The sequence below is a fragment of the Rhipicephalus microplus genome, chromosome X (genome assembly GCF_043290135.1).
Source record: "Rhipicephalus microplus isolate Deutch F79 chromosome X, USDA_Rmic, whole genome shotgun sequence".
In the NCBI taxonomy this organism is placed as follows: domain Eukaryota; kingdom Metazoa; phylum Arthropoda; class Arachnida; order Ixodida; family Ixodidae; genus Rhipicephalus; species Rhipicephalus microplus.
This window is the reverse complement of record NC_134710.1, coordinates 358,244,103-358,262,802: the sequence shown is the minus strand read 5'-3', so window position 1 is coordinate 358,262,802 and position 18,700 is coordinate 358,244,103. Positions and strand designations below refer to the sequence as shown.

General features: G+C 45.1%; 1 protein-coding gene across 3 annotated transcripts in view; it reads right to left on the bottom strand.

Moving 5' to 3' along the window:
• Positions 1 to 18,700, bottom strand: part of LOC119161130 (pappalysin-1) — an 88,900-nt gene that overhangs the window by 3,850 nt on the left and 66,350 nt on the right. For 2 of the 3 annotated variants that reach the window (XM_037413477.2, XM_075879865.1), the window contains exons 12-17: positions 16,809 to 16,937; positions 16,340 to 16,425; positions 13,406 to 13,605; positions 10,940 to 11,696; positions 7,137 to 7,347; positions 5,577 to 5,742 (exon numbers count right to left, since the gene is read on the bottom strand). In XM_037413477.2, coding sequence (XP_037269374.2) covers positions 5,577 to 5,742; positions 7,137 to 7,347; positions 10,940 to 11,696; positions 13,406 to 13,605; positions 16,340 to 16,425; positions 16,809 to 16,937 — 1,549 coding nt within the window. The remainder of the gene's footprint in view (positions 1 to 5,576; positions 5,743 to 7,136; positions 7,348 to 10,939; positions 11,697 to 13,405; positions 13,606 to 16,339; positions 16,426 to 16,808; positions 16,938 to 18,700) is intronic. The other variant, XM_037413478.2, reaches the window with a different exon arrangement.

Sequence of the window (18,700 nt, the reverse complement as noted above, 5' to 3'; positions counted from 1 at the left end):
GCGCAGGAAAGAAACCTGGGCAGGCGCAAAGTACGCAGTGATGGACGGATGTTTCCTACTGCAACATGCCAATCGATATTCATGGCGAGTGAGAGACAGAGGAATCTCATTCAACACAGCTACCCGCAGTCTGCTTTTAGTTCACCCGCAAGCTTTAATTTTTTTATTGTAGAACAGCGCGCAGGAGAAATCACCCATCGTCCCTACCTTGGAGGTTAATTTTCAGAGCCTATATATATACGGGGGGGCCACTGAACGACTGTGCAGCGCTAGAAGTTATTTTTTTTTCGATCAAGAAACTCGCTAGCAGACGCTGCCGCATCAACATTGCGAGAAAGGGGGAGCGTAGGAGGAGAGGGATATATGTGGTTGTAAACGCCGTGGAGAGGAATGCCTAGAGGAGAGAGAGGGGGAGTGAGCGTAGGTTAGCTCCCTGCGTAGGCTTTGCGAGTCGAGAGAGGGGGGGGGGCGTAGGATAGGAAAGTGATGGCGACGCGTATGCGCAATGGGGTTTAACGCCGCGGGCAGGAATGACTAAAGGAGAGAGGGGTGTAGTGAGCATAGGTTAGCAGAGATTAGCAGACGCTCCCTACGTCGACGTTGCGAGGCTAGAGAAGGGGGAGCGCAGGAAATGAGAGTGAGGGGAGTTGACGCGCATGAGCAGGAAGGGTGGTCACGCCGCACACCGGATTGAGCTCAACCCTAAGCTGCTTCGCATCTATAGGAATGCAGGTGTGTCCCGCCTTCTATGGAAAGAACATATAGGCAAATTTTCGCAAACACAGGAAGCACCTGTTTGCAAATAAAAATAGGCTCGTGTCTCTTGCCAGCGTCTCTGCACAGCAGCCATGACTAGTCAGCTTGCCACGCACGCGCTATTTGACAGAAGAAATTCAGGGGCTTTCCACGAATTCGGACTCCACAGAAAATGGATTAGTGTCTCGGTGACTCCAAAATAATAAATAATTATTCACTAATTTAATATTTATTAACACTAGTTATTTCTTTGTTCATTGTCTGTAATGAGGGGTAGTTTTACTACCCCTCATTACAGATAGTAGTGAGATTATTCACTGTAAAGATGTTTACATGTCATTCAGAACCTACCACTAGAGCGCTAAGTGCTAACAGGAAGCTTCCGCACAGAATGCAGGAAAAAAAAGCGACATAGAGAGTGCAGCAGTGCCAAAAATCTCGATAGCGATAGGATTAGTTTTCTTCATGAATTAATTCATGACAGTGCTCTGTTTTGAGGTTCAAGTTAGCCTTGACAAACGCTTGAACATTACTAATAGATTTGAGCCTGTAAAGTGCCGGCTTGAGATTCACTCTGCCTTAACTACAAAAAAAATTCTCAGTAGTTGCAGACAGAGAATCACTTGAAAGCCAAGGTTGTGAAAAGGAGTCACCCTTCCCTCTTACGGGCTCTATCCTGTTGCCTCGATAAAGTGACCTCCTTCTCGGCTTAAGGGTAGAACCAGCTTATAAATACACGCAAGTGTCACAAACATTTCATTGTTCTGATTGCTACAAACGGGTTCCACAAAAAAAAAGCATGACAGGCGGATGACAGGCTGCTGTGAGAACACTTTATTAGCGGATAGGATATGCCAGGAACATCAGCAATAAGGCTGGCAAAGCTGCAGATTTTTCTTCATTATAAAAAATCGCGCACACATGAAGACAAAAGAAGAAAGGAACCGACGACACAGTTCTTATCATTTTGTGTTGGTGTATGTGTGTTGTTTTAGGATGAAGATATACCAACTCTCCCAAATAGCTAGTTCACTATGATTTTTCGAACACGTTTGAGAGTTCGGATGCTCTCACGGAACTACGACAAGCCCTCTACAATTATTGTATGACAGCATGTGTAGTTTAGGACAATAAAGAAGTCACAGCTTTGCCGTAAAGGTGAAGCATTGAACGCGATACCAACAAATTAGAAAATCAGGCGCAGAATGGCTAGCGGGTTGAAACGTTCCCCGCGTTTCTAACGCACAAATGACGCACAAAACGTACTCACAGGTACAAATGAACGCGAATAAATGTCTCAGTTGTTACTTCGCTGTGTCTGAAAAGCGCGCCCTTTTCGCAAACAGAGACCGTGCAACGATTCCAATGACCTTCGTGCGCCTTGTAACAACAACAAAATTGTTCCGGTGTAAGCCCAAGGCCAGCCAAGACGTACAATTGTCGCCATGGCGAGATAACCGCGCGCGTTAGCGTCCACCCTGCTCTCTCTCTCCGCGGGGCAAAGTGCGCGTGCGAGATGAGAGCGCGCACCGCCGCGTCGTGATGATGTGGCGACGCGTGCTCATTGCGCCATCGTGCTGTTTATGCTGAAAACACGATAGTCCACCCCCCCACCCCGAGATGCTGGTCCCCAGCGGCAAGTGATACATATAAATAGGTGGCCGTTGCAACGTTCAAGGAGGTGCTCCTTCGTGGCTCAGTGGCTAATGCATCGTTTTCAGAACTCAGAGCTACCACGTTCGATTCTGCGCGCCGGAGTCTTTTTGGTAATTATTTTTCTGTTTTGCGTTTTCATATATATAGATATACGGTGAGTGACTGTGTCTAAACTACAAGTCTAAACTTGTCATTCATGGCCGATAGGTCAATAATAGAAATCTCCACTGCTCGCTCATTGCAACAGCTTTGAAAAGTTAGCTTTGCTGCACTGCCAGACTGATATGCCATGAAGCATAATGTGAATTCGAAAGGGTGCTAGGGGACAGTGGGTATGTGGGTGAAGCATCGGCACCTTAAATTTGTCGTTTCCTTTCTTTTTATTTTCAAAGATTTCGCCTTCAATTAACTTTCCACATGGTCACCCAACAGTTAAAATAACTGTTTAACTGATAGTGTGGCATAGGGGCATTGTAGTAAACAGGCTATTTCACCATAGAAAACACGCGACATTGGCAGTGCAGCAGCTTCTTATTGTTATAACCGACATATTGTTAAAACTCGTATCGTTATGACTTGGTTGGATTGCAGTGGCTTGATAATACGAAAGACGCTTATTGCTATAACCGACAACGGAGGGCAGCTTAACGTAGTGAGGTGTGGTGGCGTGTGTGAATGAAGGGAAATGAAGGGTGAGAGCGGAAAAGAGAACACACCATCTGGCGATACGAGTCTCAAAAACACCTGGGTCAATCCACCTTTTCGCGATATCACGACGCACGCGTCCTTCGCCTGGCAATAATGTCGCAAGACACTTCCTGGTCTCGGAGGCTTACGTTCATGCAACACCGGTTCTCTTAGCCCCTCCCAAAACCCTGCCAAAACTGCAGAGGGTAACACAGGAAAACAGTAAATAAAGGTGGATTGCCGAGTTACCTACCTAATCATGATAAAAACCGGTGAGTGCCCATTTGAAATGGGAAACGAACTTAGGCCATCCGCAATGAAGGACAACGCTTTGACGACCTAACCACCCCTTGTTATTTTTGCGCACAATAGCCTAGAGAACAGGTTATTATTGTATCAAGCCGCAGCCATTTTTTTTACCTTTTACCATGTACATTGCCGCAATTATCAGCCATATGTATTTGGGAGCTATGAATCAAATCGTTGTCACTGCTGCTGAAAAGATGGCCAGAGCTTAGTCAAGCTGCGTGAAAGCAGCTTTCCTTCTACCCTCCTACTTTTCAATAAAACGTTTTATATTGTTTATGGCAAAAATAAAAGTTGGATTCACTTGAAGTAGTATATGGCCAGGTTCTGCATCTCCTTTTGTAGCTATGCAGTAGGGAGCACGTTGTGTCCAAAACTATGTTTCAAACGAAGGTCGTTCATGAGAAAGACACACATTACACACGCGCGTACCCTCCCCACCGCCCTCCCCACAGAGATGCACATACGCACATATATATGTATGAGGTTTGACGCCCCAAAACTACGATAATATTACGAATTATTGATTGATTGATCGATTGGTTGATATGTGGGATTTAACGTCCCAAAACCGCCATATGATTATCATATGATTATGAGAGACGCCGTAGTGGAGGACTCCGGAAATTTCGACCACTTGGGGTTCTTTAACGTGCACCCAAATCTGAGCACACAGGCCTACAACATTTCCGCCTGCATCGGAAATGCAGCCGCCGCAGCTGGGATTCGATCCCGGGACCTGTGGGTCAGCAGCCGGGTACCTTAACCACTATAGTCCACCACGGTGGGGCGATATTATTACGAGAGACTACGAAGTGCAGGGCTCCGAAAACTTTGCCCATCTGGTGTTCTTTGAAGTGCACTGACAACGCACAGTACATGGGCCTCTACCATTTTGCCCCCATTAAAATGCGATCGCCGCGGACGACATTGAACTAGTGACCTCCGGGTCAGCAGCCGAGCCCCATAACCACTGCTCCACTTCGGCGAACATCCTTCTCTGCACGCATCACGTCACCTAGCAATGACTCACTACCAAAAGCAAGATATTCCCAATTCATGGAACCACCAGTGGTGTACGATTTCCGCAGTGTTTTCCGGGTGGTCGCAAGTTCTTCGAGACAATATTTTGCTTGTTACCCGCGGATCAAACTAGATCATAACAGAGGATGTAGCTTTCTTTTTTCTTCTTTTTTTGCCGGAGTAAAATAAGTCAGTCTTGTTCCCATCGCCCCGACATAGACATATATAGGCGATTATTTTCTGTCCTAAGACAAACAACGCACAGTTGCTTGTATCTTAAGTAAAAAAAAAAAACGTTACTCGATTAGTGCCTTTTAAAAAGCTCTAAACCATAATGATGGCAAGCTATACCTACAATAAACTTAGGAGTTTGCCTAAACCTAGTTTAATATTGCGAACTAGGTGATATTAGGTACATTATGTTGACAAGCTATGCTGCTGTTGCTCAGACGTGCTTCCAGGCGACCGAGGCTCACCAAAATTCCAAAGTTTCTCGTTACAGGTGAACGTTGCACTCGCAATGCTTGAAACGCTGAAGTACATCTTTTATTCCATCTCGAAGGCAGACCACTCGGCTCCTTCGATAAGGATATTTGAGATTTCGCTTCAGTATTTAGCTTGTTTTTTTGGAGCGCATTAGTGTCATACTTTACACACGTGACGGTCACTGCGTCACAAGTGCACCACCCTTGTTTTTTATACCCAAATCTGGCTTAAGGTCATTTAGGGCTGCTGCCTTATTGTTTGATGTGTTAGGGCAGCGTAGATGTGCAGAACAGAATACACTACATTCGAAATATAATTCATAAACAGTCAAAAGGGGCTACGGAAAGGCATAAACGTCCAAACAAACGGTGGAGAAGGCTGGTACGAAGGTGTAGATACTGCGTACATGTTATTTTGCAACTACACCACTAAGTCACAAACCTCCGGATAACTTTTTCTCCCCCAGCCTAATGAAATGTCAATAAAAGGACGTGGCTTAAATATTTTTCATCATAAAGTAGGTTTGCTTTGTGGCTACAGACAATGCAGCCCTTCAATTATTTGAACATGAACGTACATTGCTGGCGCCCAGACTAACAAGATAAGTGCGGCCGACTCATCCTGGCTGCAGCTAACGGAGCTATACTTCAATGCGGGCTTACACTGTGTGTGCCCGGACAGGTGAGCGTGCAGATAGAGCCCGCGTACCAGGAGTCTGTGCAGGTGTAAAGCCCTGTGTACACCGAGGGAAGTGGAGGGCAGGCTACTGGTGTGCACGCTGGTCCAGTCCACGCACCGGTCTCGCTGCACACCAAGTGGAAGGCTCTCCTGCGGACGGCGAAAGACGTCGAAAGGTTGCAGACATACCCCTTTTCTATATACTAGACCGTACATTGATTGTCACAATTTCTTCAATTCAATAAAACGAAAGATTTTGTCTGATGAGTCTATAGTATACAAGTGTTACAACAGCATACGCAAGAGGATCAACAACCTAACAGTATAAAAAGGAGAAAAAAAGCAGAGGTCCTCGTTCAGAAACTCATTTGAATTTCCAAGTACCTTTATAAGGCAAATAATCGTTGTTGTATGAAACTTACCCGAATAGAAAGTTCATCGGAGCATCTTGCGCAGCCATCATACATTATCAATGGACATGAATATGGCAGGAGGTTTTCCTTATACGAAGAGTAATCTCTTCGTAATAAGTCCTTTGGGCCTTTCTGAGTTCTGTTGTGGTTATGACATTGAGAACGGCAGCCACCTTCTTCATGAGGGCTCGAAAAATGCCTTATGAAAAAAGCATTGAAGCTAGAACGCCTGGGAAAGTTTGACTGCAAGTCTGTTTCTAAGACCAGTATCAGCAAGTGGTCTGCATGGGAAAGCAAAATATACTTTTACGGGATTTCTTATTAGACGAAGAGTTGGAGACACATCTCTGGCAAACCATTTTTTTTCAGTTATGTATGAAGTGACAAGAACTTGATCTCTTCACCATGAACTCAGGTGGACCATAGGTTTGTGTGTGGCCCTACCGGCCGTTTAATTTAGCTTTTAGAGCACACTTGCATTTTGGAAAAGAGCCACAAATTGCAAATAATATCTGTGTGAACAGTATGAAAAAACGCGATTTTTGTCTTCACGCTAGCTGCACAACATAAAAACATGGAGTAGCAGAAATACCATTCATCTCCACCTCCCCTGCAACATTTGTCATTCTGTCACTTGGTTGTCGGACCCTAAATAGCACACAAGAAGAGATCGTTTCGTTATACTCTAGTTAGTGAACATTGTAGAAATTTTATGCCGGCCTTGTTTGGCTCACAGTGAACCTGGTCACTTATGTCACAACCAGTGTCCTACCACCGACTAAACCTGCAAAAATATTTGTAGTGACTGAACGAAGCTGAAGCGTCTAGAGCAGCGGTTGCGTTTTCATGACGAATGCTACCGTGCGCCGTACTATCGGTGAAATGAGATAGTTGCTTAGTTCAGAATGCCTTTCACATCGTTGAACAAAGTATATTCTAAAGATTAATTTGGAACTTCTCTCTCGCGGTCATGCAAAACCTCATGCTGTAAGATACATTGCACCAAAGAGATGATGCCTCATATTAATTGGACTGTGGAACCATGAAAAAAGAAATTTAACATGAAATATGCCTGTAATAAATAAACAAAAAAAACAACCAAAAGCCAGGTAGGTACCAAAAACTAAGTACTTTTTGTTGGCGTGACCCTTGACGTGGTATCCAGTCTTGCAGTGAAAGCGGCACTTGTGACCAAAGTGGTGCTGGTCGGAGCCGCGGCAGTTGGCCATGACGGCGTGCGGAGGAGCAGACGGCGCTGGGCAAGACACGTGACACTGGTTCTCGGGCTCAGACCAGCGGCCGTCCTTTTGACACACAATACTAGCCAAGCCCCCGGTGCTCCCTGCGAATTCATGCGCTACAGTCAATCAGTAATTGATCGCGCGAGAAAAAATTGAAGAGTATAATATTTCATTGAAAGAATGTCTCCAAGGAAGGTGGAAATACTCGAGCAGAATATCGGAAGATCAATAAATTAGAGTCGGACAGTTTTGTACAACTCAAAGGAAGGCTGAATAAAGCGCACGAAGTGATTAGATGATGAGAAAATTATACCATCTCCCACTAAAGGGAATCATTTGTAGCATGTGAAGCAGCGCATGGGTCAACTTCGAGTTCTGTTCATCACGGGCACCTTGCGCGATGTTAACGCATCCTTGAAGTTGGAGCCCGCCATGAATTCATTGTAGTCTCTGTTGCTCGTCCCTAACTCTTGTTGGAGCACGCCACGTGGGTTCATCGCCATGCCAAGTGAGACCACGTGCGTTCATCGCATGTCTGCAGAATACTGTTTCCCGTCGCCATCACGTGATTGCTGAGAGCGTGTACGGGGGAGAGGCCATAGCACCTTACACGGCAATTCATGCAGGCCCGAACACGCTAGCACGTGACCACGTTCTGCCAGTGCTTGGGCCAGCTTTCGTGCATGCGCAGTTAGGGTGGTCCCGCCGCACACCCCTTTGAACTCTTTCATAAGCTGCTTCGCATGTAATATTGAGTGGTTATGTACTGCATACTGCAGAAGCGACATTGGAACGGGGTGGCTAAACACACACCCCTTTTTTATAACTATTGTGGCTGTCATTTGAAGGCCGGTGTTAACTTGATCTGGCAGTTCAACTTCCACTACACTTTGGGACGTTTTGACCCATAAATCAACCGCCAGGTTTACAGGACACACCAACATAGGTCTAAATTGGCTGGACAGATCAGTTATTTTGACCGAATCACATCAGGTTAGCAGAAACATAGTAGTGTCGTACCGGGCTTTAATACTTAGAAGCCTAATACCTAATGGTGTGCCTCACCTCATGGGGCGTGAGGTGTGGTACAGTCTTAATCTATAGATGTGCATACAACGTTCGTCCTGCTGGTGTATGTTTCCACTTACGGCTTAACCTAGGGGACAATTTTCGAAGCGACCGAAGCACAGCGCCTAGTGACGGTGCTATGCTTCACATATTGGATAAATTCTGACATGAATACAATAGCTCAACTTCATCCAGTAGCTTTCGCTGAAGTTCTTTTACTGTTCATCTGAAAAATTCCAGCTACGTTTATAAAAATACTGTACCCATTAATAGATGAGTTTTAGTCACTTTGCATGTCCTGAATGTTGACATAGTTTTCTGAAGGTGCCCGTGTGAATTTGTTAGGTGGTCGGGATTTGTTTAGCAGTTTCACTATTCAGCTTATTGGTCCATTGATTTGGTAAATGAACGAGTGACATAATAGACGCCGACACCATGAAGGAACATGGCATTAAGTTTCGCGTTGAAAAGGAAAAAAAATTTAAAAAATGATACGTAACATAACATGGCAACAACCTAATACTGAAAAAGCCACCCACCTCTTCTCACGGGTGGAACTCGAGGAAATGCGCCGCAAAATGGTGGGGGTATCAGGTTTGATTGATTGATATGTGGGGTTTAACGTCCCAAAACCACCATGTGATTATGAGAGACGCCGTAGTGGAGGGCTCCGAAAATTTTTACCACCTGGGGTTCTTTAACGTGCACCCAAATCTGAGCACACGGGCCTACAACATTTCCGCCTCCATCGGAAATGCAGCCGCAGCAGCCGGGATTTGAACCCGCGACCTGCGGGTCAGTAGCCGAGTACCTTAGCCACTTGGCCACCACGGCGGGGCAATGTATCACGTTTATGTTGCGCAATTGAGTATGAATTGGGAATGCATCACTTTTGTTTCTTTTTTTATTATTCTTATTTATTGAATGAAAAAAGCGTTGCCTTCAACAAGTGTGGTGGGATGCTGATGTTGGGTTGTTCTCAACTACTGGCTGAAGGTACTGTTGGTTCCGTCACATCTACTCGAGTCAAGCAAAGCGTCAACTTAAGCGAAACCTAAGTAAGGACGTCCTTCACTGAATTACAAACGCGCAATCGAGTGCCAACATATACGGGGTGGCCAGTGAACGATTGTGCAGCGGGAGCAGTCGGCTTTTACTAGCAGAACTGCTTGCGTCGGCACTGCGAGGCTACAAGGGGGGGGGGGGGGGAGAGGGGGAGAGCGAAAGTTGGGATGAGACGCGAGCATGCGTTGTGGGAGTGTAGACGCCACCGCCGACGCCAGATTTGTGAGTAGGTGTGACTATAAAATGCTCGGCATTTCCAACCATGTCTCTAAAATGACATCAAACAGTTTTAGGAAGAAATAATCCCGTGCAAGACAATACCAAATGCTCACCCGTCAGTGCCGCATACTGATCGGATGTGAAGCGACTGAGGCAGCTACCGCGTAAAAATTATCATTTCACCATGCGTACATTATACCGGAAAATCACATATTGGGCAAAGTTGCATGTAGACAGATAGCACAAACAATTTCTCGAAAAGAAAACCTAACGCAAAGGTTGTTTTTCACGCACTTATAATCAGTCAATAATAATCATTTCAAATAGCAAGATTCATCGCACCCTTGCGGTGGGCATCACTACTAGCAGGAAAATTGACCACGAAATGAAAACAGCACTTAGTTTGTGTCTATCAATAGTTAACACAGAGCATATGACACTTTTAGATTGCAGAGGTGTGGTGCAGCGTGCATATACATCCGCTTCAAAGGCCAAAATAAATAAAAAGCTCGAAAAAGAAGGCATTCCCTGCAACACGACGTGCTACTTATTTATCGTCCCACTAAGAATGCTTATTGTTTTGATACAAGGCTGCTTCACGCAAGGCATGACACTTGTAGGATGTCTTTAGGCCTGACACTTGTATCAGCCCAGAAATACGTGTACGAATTCCACATTACTGTTCTATCCCAACATTACTGCGTAGCCACGTATTCACCTAACCTGTACCTTTGTGTTATCTTTGTTTTTTGGTCAGAAATGACCACTGAAAGGGAAGCTCTTTGAATATATTGTAGCAATACAAAGTGCGATGATTGGTGGGCTGAAGAGCTCTGAGGATAAAGATACGTTGGTTTCATTCATGACCTAATGAAGTGGTGGCTGCGTACGGGGACAGCAAATGAGTCTACCTTTTATCGTCAAGGGTTTCACGTGGTGCTATAACCTTGGTACGATTACAAGAGATGCAGCAGTCTCCGACTTCTGCATCTCTCGTAATCGACGAGCATCTTATTGTAAGTACGCATGTGCCCTAATATTTTTCTTCCATTGAAATGAAACCCGTATGGTTGGCGATTGAGCCCTCGTTCTCGAGCTGAGCAGCACTGCTTTACGTGCTCTGCTTCCACGAACGGTAAAACTTTATCGAGACCAAGAGCCATTAGCTTGTCATATGTATAATTATATTCCTTTCCAAGCTCCAACTTCGAATCTTTCTAACAAATGTTGTGAAAACGTGTGCGAAATGTATCAATTTTTGATGATTGCTGAGTATATGTACGCATGCTGGCAATAGAATACGGAACGCCCTTAGGGAAGTGCACCGCAAAGTTGCCCCACCTTTAAACCTGGCCGGAGGGCGGCACTTGAAACTGCAGGTCTTGCCAAACGTGGTACCCTCAGAGCACATCGGGTCAGCGTGAGCAATGAGCGGTGTCCTGCAGTCCACCGGCTTGCACAGGTTCTCCGAGCCAGTCCACGTGCCGCCGTTGCACACGAGACGATCGCCACTGTCGTCTCCTGCGAGGACGTAGCCCTCGTCGCAGCGAATCACACACGCGTCGCCCTCTTCTTCGCCTTCGCACAGGAGCCGCGCATTCCTCATGGAAGGCTTAGCACACCGTGGTCTGTCGCAGCTGTAGCTCACACATTTCTCCAGTGCCGGGTGGTAGAGCTCCTTGGAAGAGCACTGGGACACAGCCACTGGGTTAAGCGCCCTGAATGATCGCAGGCGTACGGCCCCTATCGAGACATCCGGAGCTGTAAAGTTGATGCGTACGGAATTGGTGAGACGGAACGGCCGAGTCAAGTCATGAACCACGGGCACTTCGATGGGATTCGCCCGGCATGATACGCGTCGCGAATCGACAAACTCGTAACTGGGTTGATGGCCACCTTCGTTAGGACTCTCGTCATGAAGCAGCTCCACGGTGAGTAGAGGCAACGACAGAGTAGCCAGACCCTCGGACGCGATGTAGACCTGCACGGCAGCCGCCACTACTGCTCTCTCGAAGGAGGCAATCAGCGTGTATGCAGATGCTTCTGGCACGTCGCAAGGGTGCCAAGAGTGGTTGGTGTTGAGGTCACGGCCACATATCTGCAGAGTTGAGTGCATCCACATAAAAAAGAAATCCTTAATAACAGCCCGCTATCTGCACCGCAAACGGGGTTAACGTAACATCAAAACAGTTTTCTCTACTTGTTCTGGCTTAGTGCAAGATAGCAAGTGTGGCGCAAACAAATTGCTGTCAACAATTTCTTTATATTTTTCTCTCTCTCCATCGCCAATAACGTTTTCCTAAATCACCTTCATTCACACAGCAAACGACCCGACTTGTGGTTAAACTGGCTCTCCCCCCTCCCGCATCTACCCGAGCCCATGTTCAGAGGATTCGTAGAGGCAGCCATACTTGAACTGTCCAAACAGTTTTCAGAAAAAGACTTCTCTCCTTACTTGCTGTGTCGCGTGCTCTCTAGTTTGCACTAGCTACTTTCTTGTCACTTGTATAAGTGCTTATGTACAATAATATACCATAAAGCATTCATGTACAAACTATATATGCTGTCGTTTGTCACGCACGTAAAAAAAACTGTCAGAAACCTAAGCTACACCGCAGGTCTTATATAAAAGCAACTGACGAAGTTACATACACTATAATAGTACAACAAGAGTCCAAAAGAACAGACCACGGTGGTCTAGTGGTTATGGTGCTCAAGTGCTGACACTCAAGTCGTGGGATCGAATCCTGTCTAGGGCGGCCACATTTTCAATGAAGGCGAAAAAGCTCATAGCCAGTGTACTTAGATTTAGGTGATATTAAAAAACCCCAGGTGCTCGAAATTTCTTTAGCCCTTTACTATGGCGTCTCTCATAATCATATGATGCTTTTCGGACGTTAAACCCCAACATTTATTAACAGTTAAAAAGCTCCAAATAAAAACATGAATTATACGCGCACACCGAAGCAATCAATCATGTAACAAAACATAAAAAATACGCTGTGTTGCAGTGGTTCGGGAATATCCTGTTATATCTAAGACATGCGCAGATAAGCATGAAAAGCAACCCACACTTCAATTGCTGATTTAAAATGTGGCCAGTTATCACCTATAGCGCTTATCTACTGCATTAGGGTTGTGCAAAATTGTACCCTTCTGAAACTCAACGATATGAACCAACTAACTCAGGAACAGTCTGTGGTGACACGCAATAAATAAAGAAGACATGGCAACTACCACCTTTGAAATGATTGATTGATATTTGGGGTTTAACGTCACAAAACCATCATATGATTATGAGAGACGCCGTAGTGGAGGGCTCCGGAAATTTAGACCACCTAAAGTTCTTTAACGTGCACCCAAATCTGAGCACATGGGCCTACAATATTTCCACCTTCATCGAAAATGCGGCCGCCGCAGCCAGAGTTTGATCCCGCGACCTGCGAGTCAGCAGCCGAGTACCTTATAAGCCGGTGGTCTAATGGCTATAGCCACTAGACCACCGCGGTGGGGCCAACTTTGGAATGAGAGAGAGGCCTCTCAGTAATCATCCCTCAGCCCACCAGCACCCAACCTCAATCCTAACTACCTAAATTTAAGTCTATTTCACATATGCATCTGAAAGAATGCTGCCAGTGAAGAGTAGCGCAAACTGTGATCACGTACGTACCAAATATACTCCGTATGCCTAAATTACATTAACCAATATTTCAGATAGTTATGAAGTTACCGCTAAATGTGAGTCCCTTAGCAGATTGCATGGCCCCCATCAAACACGTAAAATATTACGCATGAGGTATTACATGCCTGATCTTTGGGAGGAGGACCAAGGATCGCTTCTGGAGGGCAGTTGGTCCTCAACATGTTCTCTGCGATGTGAACAGAAGACGCCCACTGGTCGAAAAACCCAGGTGGCGTGTAGAAGCCGCAGTCCCTGACGTTACGTCCCCGTTCAGACGGTTCGCAGATGCCATCGTCTTCGTAGGCGTAGCACATGCTTGGAGAACCTTTGAGGATGTATAGGAGTAACGGATATATGCCACGTATTTGTCAACTTCTAGTTCCACATTTAAGTGTAAGCCTTCTTTTACAAGCAAAAACAAATATTCTGAAAAAAAGTGTTATAAGATGTGACACTTTATAAATTTAAACATGGTTTGAATACACACACATTAGATTGCTTGCGTGCTTTGTACGTAAGTGCTTGCTTTCATGCATGAGTGCACGCGTGTGCGTATGCACGCACGTACCACTCCAACTGTCTTGTTGTGACGCTCACGAGCGTTGCCGGAAATTTCTTTCGGCTGGGGCAGGCGAGTCAATTAACATTTATGTGTGTTCGTGTATATTTACTCATGCAAAATTGAAAAATTTCAGGAAGGGGGGGAGAAGGTTGAACACCTTCAGCCCCCCTAGCTACGCGAGTGGTCATACTCATTCCTGTTGTAAGTGCCGGACTCCGGAAGACACTTCTGCACTCTAGGAATGCCCTCGGAGTACGAGCCGAGTCAAATTTTAATTTCGGAACTTTAAACAAAATGACCGTGATAATATTATTGAGGGTTGCCATAGTGCGGTATTGCAGATTGATTTGACCTACCTAGGCTTCCTTAAAAGACCCCTGACAGCGAAAGCTTTGTTTGCGACTCTTCTACTACAATTTGTAGCTTTACACCTGGTAATGCAGAAATTAAATTGCAAATACTCTAACGCATTGTTAATTCAGAAGGATTCTGCGTCCGGTTCGAAACACCCGCTTACATACTATAATAAACTAGCGCTCCGCAGCGCGGCAGTGCTTGAGACTACGTGCGCTCAACCTTCAGGGACGCTGAAACACGCTGTTTTCAAATATGGGAAGCCACATGTGGTGAACAATGAAACGATGTGGGTGCTTCGAGCGTGTCCCCATAAAAGAAAAGAAAAGCATTCCTGACGTATGCAGCCAAAACCACTTGGAAGCAGCCCGACAACAAAGCGACTAGGGTGACGAACAATAGTCCTCACTGGATGCCTGTCGGGGTGTTGTGCGTGCCCCGAAAATGTTCTGTGATGTCGACAATACTTGCTTGACCTCTTCAACGTTTAGAGGTGGCCCCATGTCTACGTAAAACCACAGAAAAGGTCGATTGCACCTGAATACTTGGAAAAGCACCTACCTTTCCTTTAAAACCAAATTAAAGTACCTTATAGGTAATGCTCGTATAATTGGTCAGGAGTGCCCCTGCACGCAGGACTCTCAAACGACACAAGCATCTCGAGTATCTGAAATTGGTGTCAGGTGTACTTTAACGCCCACCTAAGTCTAAGTACACAGACGTTTCTCACAAGCCAGATCTCCTGCAATGAATTCATATGGTGCATTTGAGAGATATTTTGTGATCACAAAGCGTATAAATCGAAATAAATTCCAAAGATGAGGCAGATTATAAGACCCTCCGGTATACGTACATTGCCCCGCACCGTGAGAGTAACTTCAGCAACCCAACATTGCAATTACACGGATGAATCAAAGTGATAGTCTACACGAGTGCACTAGTCTTATCGCTACCAAACTTGTGGTTAGCTGTACTTGTTGATACGCAGACATAATAGGCACGTTACTTTACACAGCATGAAGCTGCATACAGAACAAGTGATTGAACGCCCTATAGACATTGTACGTCCCATTTTTCCGCTCACGTCTTTTTATCACCCGAGGGAGAGGTGGGAGAATAAAAAACTAAAGCGATATTGATATGGTTCAATTAACGTGAAGTGGGCCCTAGAAGGAAGCTTTCTTTTAACTGGTAGAAGTGTAACCACATGCTCTGTAAGATCAAGACGATCGCCTCAATTGCCTAGTATACATACATCACCCACTATTGAGATAACTCTGTAGTGGCCACGGTAATGGTAACAGTATCGCGATGTAATAAATGGTGCTTGAGCTGAACATTTATGGTCTCTACGGAATGACTTTTAGCCAGCGCAGCAAAACGCAGGGACACAGGAAGACGGGACACGGGCAGAGGCCTCCTGTGTTCTTTCCTGCTGGGCTTTGCTACAAGCTATTTCATAATGACAAGACCAGAAGGCCCTGATTGGTAGCCCGTTTACGATCTAATTAATTTGAATACATCTGTATAGCACGTGGTGCAGCTCCACGCAGTATGAGCGAGAAATAAACAACGCCTCTTTTATTTTTTCGTAAAGCAGCTGCTGTAGAGTGCAAGGGCACGTTTACTTGACTATCGGTTTTTTTTTTTCAGACGAACTTATAGCGCATCGTTTGCGTTTCGGCGAGACATGCTTATTGCAAATTCGAAACTGCGTAGTTTCTTGCATTAAGTTCTTGGTTGTGTTTTTGGTTGCCTTTTTTTGATGACCATTCTTGTCCTCTAATTTGTTACTTCTGATTATATTTGTTAACTATGTTTTGTTCTTAGAAGGATCGCTATGTTTTCATGTAATTCTTTTTCCACTCCTGTAATAGCCCTATGTAAGGGTTGACAGTATTCGTAAATAAATAAACTAGTAATTGTCTCAGGCCGAGAACTCAGAGGGAACCACGGTCTAAGCCCCCAATGTACTATCACTATACACGATTTTGCTCCATGAAAAATGAAAAAAAAAGAAGCAGCTTGACAAAAGAAATCTACGCAAAATTCATTATACATTTCTTTTTTCAGGAGGGAATTCACCAAAACGCCATTGACCTACGTGCGATTCTTATGAACTTAAATATGCACCGCCACTTACCTTTGCAGGTAAACTTTTTTTCAAAATGACATTTCGAATCACAGCCATCTCCTGGACAAGTGTTTTCATCATCACAGTCTTCACCTCTGAAAATTTAGAACAACGCCCCTGATTTTTTACCGTTGTTCATTGGTGCAAAAAGGTAAGAAAATTAAACAAAGCACAGACTTGGGCGAGCTGGTATACATAACAAAATGAGAAACAGCGCTCGAAGAACACAGCTCAAAGAAACATTTAAGCGCTTTTTTCCTTGTGTTGCGTTCTTCGTGCGCTGCTTACCAGTTTCCAGGAAAATGGAGCGTCACCATTTGAAACCACAGGCAATGAAGCCAAGAATAACGAAAAGGAAACTAATTGCTATTTGCATTGTAGTTTAGAAATATACAAATGCTATGACAATTGGAGGAAAGGCAGCCCAGGTGCACTCCACAATTTCTATTTTGTACACAGAAAGAAAATATATTCTCACGGGTCAAGGTTTCCATTTCCGCAAAAGCCTTGGCCATGTGTGTAGAGAAGAGCAGGAGATAATTCGCTGCTTCTGCTGCCCATCCAAGCTTGAACTTCGTACCGGTATACCAAACCCTCTTCGACCTCGCTGCAAACACACAGTCACTCGTGAAAAAAAAAAAAACATTCTGCAACTTTGATATCTTGCTTATAAACTTACCAGATGTTTTCTTATGTTTGTTTTTATGATTTCTTTACTTTCGATAGAAATTTTCGCACTGTATCTGCTAGCCGTTATCCTGAATAAGAATAGTTAAAAACGACTCCTTTTTAGTAATATTGTTCTGCAGTTTAACCAGGTCTAGCAAAAAACGTCTTCGGAATAAACGTCCCCGGAATATACGACCCCGGAAGATACATCCGCTGAATAAACGTCCCAGGAAGAAACATCCCTCTGTCATTGCTGTCATTTCTGCCGGGGACGCTTTTTGTGGGACCCGTTTCAACTGCAAGATCAAGTTCTAAATCACCCTGTGAGCGAGGTTTCTTTATGTTCCTCGATCCACATAGCATGAGAGACAGCTAAGTGCGACAAAGCGTGCTTGTGAGAATGTCCATGGCTCGACACTTGCAAGCATCACACGAGTGGACGTGCGCACCTCATTTTTCTGTGAGATCTCGTTTTTATTGCCTCGAGTATCTTTTTTTTGCACCCGAATGCGCTGTCTACCAGCGACGTGGCGCACCAAGCATTAGTTCATTGCTCTACGCCGCTGGCAGACGGTCTTCTCCGACTCAGTTCTTACAGCATTATTTTCATAACAAAGTTGTATGGCCTAGTGCAGCTCTGCTAAAAAGAGAAGGGAGATAGACTGACAAGACGTATTCACGAGTCTGTGATCTTGTTTGCAGTAACAGCGAGTGCCAGACACTCACCGTATGTGAGCGCTAGCCGGCATGAATTCCTTTGCGATCATGTCCTCGAATGCATCACCCCATTTTAAGCATGGTCAGGAAACACTACCGATTGGTACTCAAGGCTCCGGAGATCACGCTAGCCAGAAATTGTCGTGCAGCACGTGGCATGGAACTTAGAAATAATCCTCCAAGTCAGCTAGATATCGTTCTCTTTTCTCTAGAAAAATGATGCCATTAACCGAAATGACCGCACCATAAATCCGTTGTCCATTGCCATTGGATGATTTCAGCATCCTAAGCTGCATACTCACTGTGGCCGTCGGGCGATGCCGCCACTTCCGCGAGCGTGATTGCGATCACGCTTAAAGTAAACTTTGGGGTCTAAGAAAGCAAGAAAGTTATCAAGGTTATGACGTGTGCTGGTGAAAAAACGCATCTTGCCTTCTTGTAATCTCCCTCCCTGCGTATTTCTTAGGGCACCTCGCTATTACGAAAAGAGAGAGAAAGTGCTTGAAAGATGCAACAAATCCCCGCAATTGTGGTTGTGCTTGACGGATTCGAAATTTTTGCGGCATTTGAATTGTGAGGACATAAGCACTTTTGATGAAACCATCAGATCATTACTTGGAAAATCGCTGTTGGGCCATTTTAAATTTATCTTACAGCCCACTCCTCAAAAAGCTCTTTCAGGATGCTTGCCAATGCGTTTCTAAACTCCCCCACATGTTCCTCTTTCCTTGTGGTCTACTTCGAAATGGTTAAACCTCTCTCCGGCATTGGCATAGCCAGACAGGAGGTAAAAAAGATACAACCTCACCACTCTGGCTACGCCCTTGTTCTGCGGGGACTGCGGGCATGCGCAGCCTTTGCGCATTTTGTATTTGGAGCAGAGAGCCCAGTTTCTGAGGTTCAAGAGAGCCCTTTGACAGCTCTTTAAATGACGCGGCTAGTTTCTTAGAGAGAAGCTACAAGACATAGAGTGTTTAAATGCAT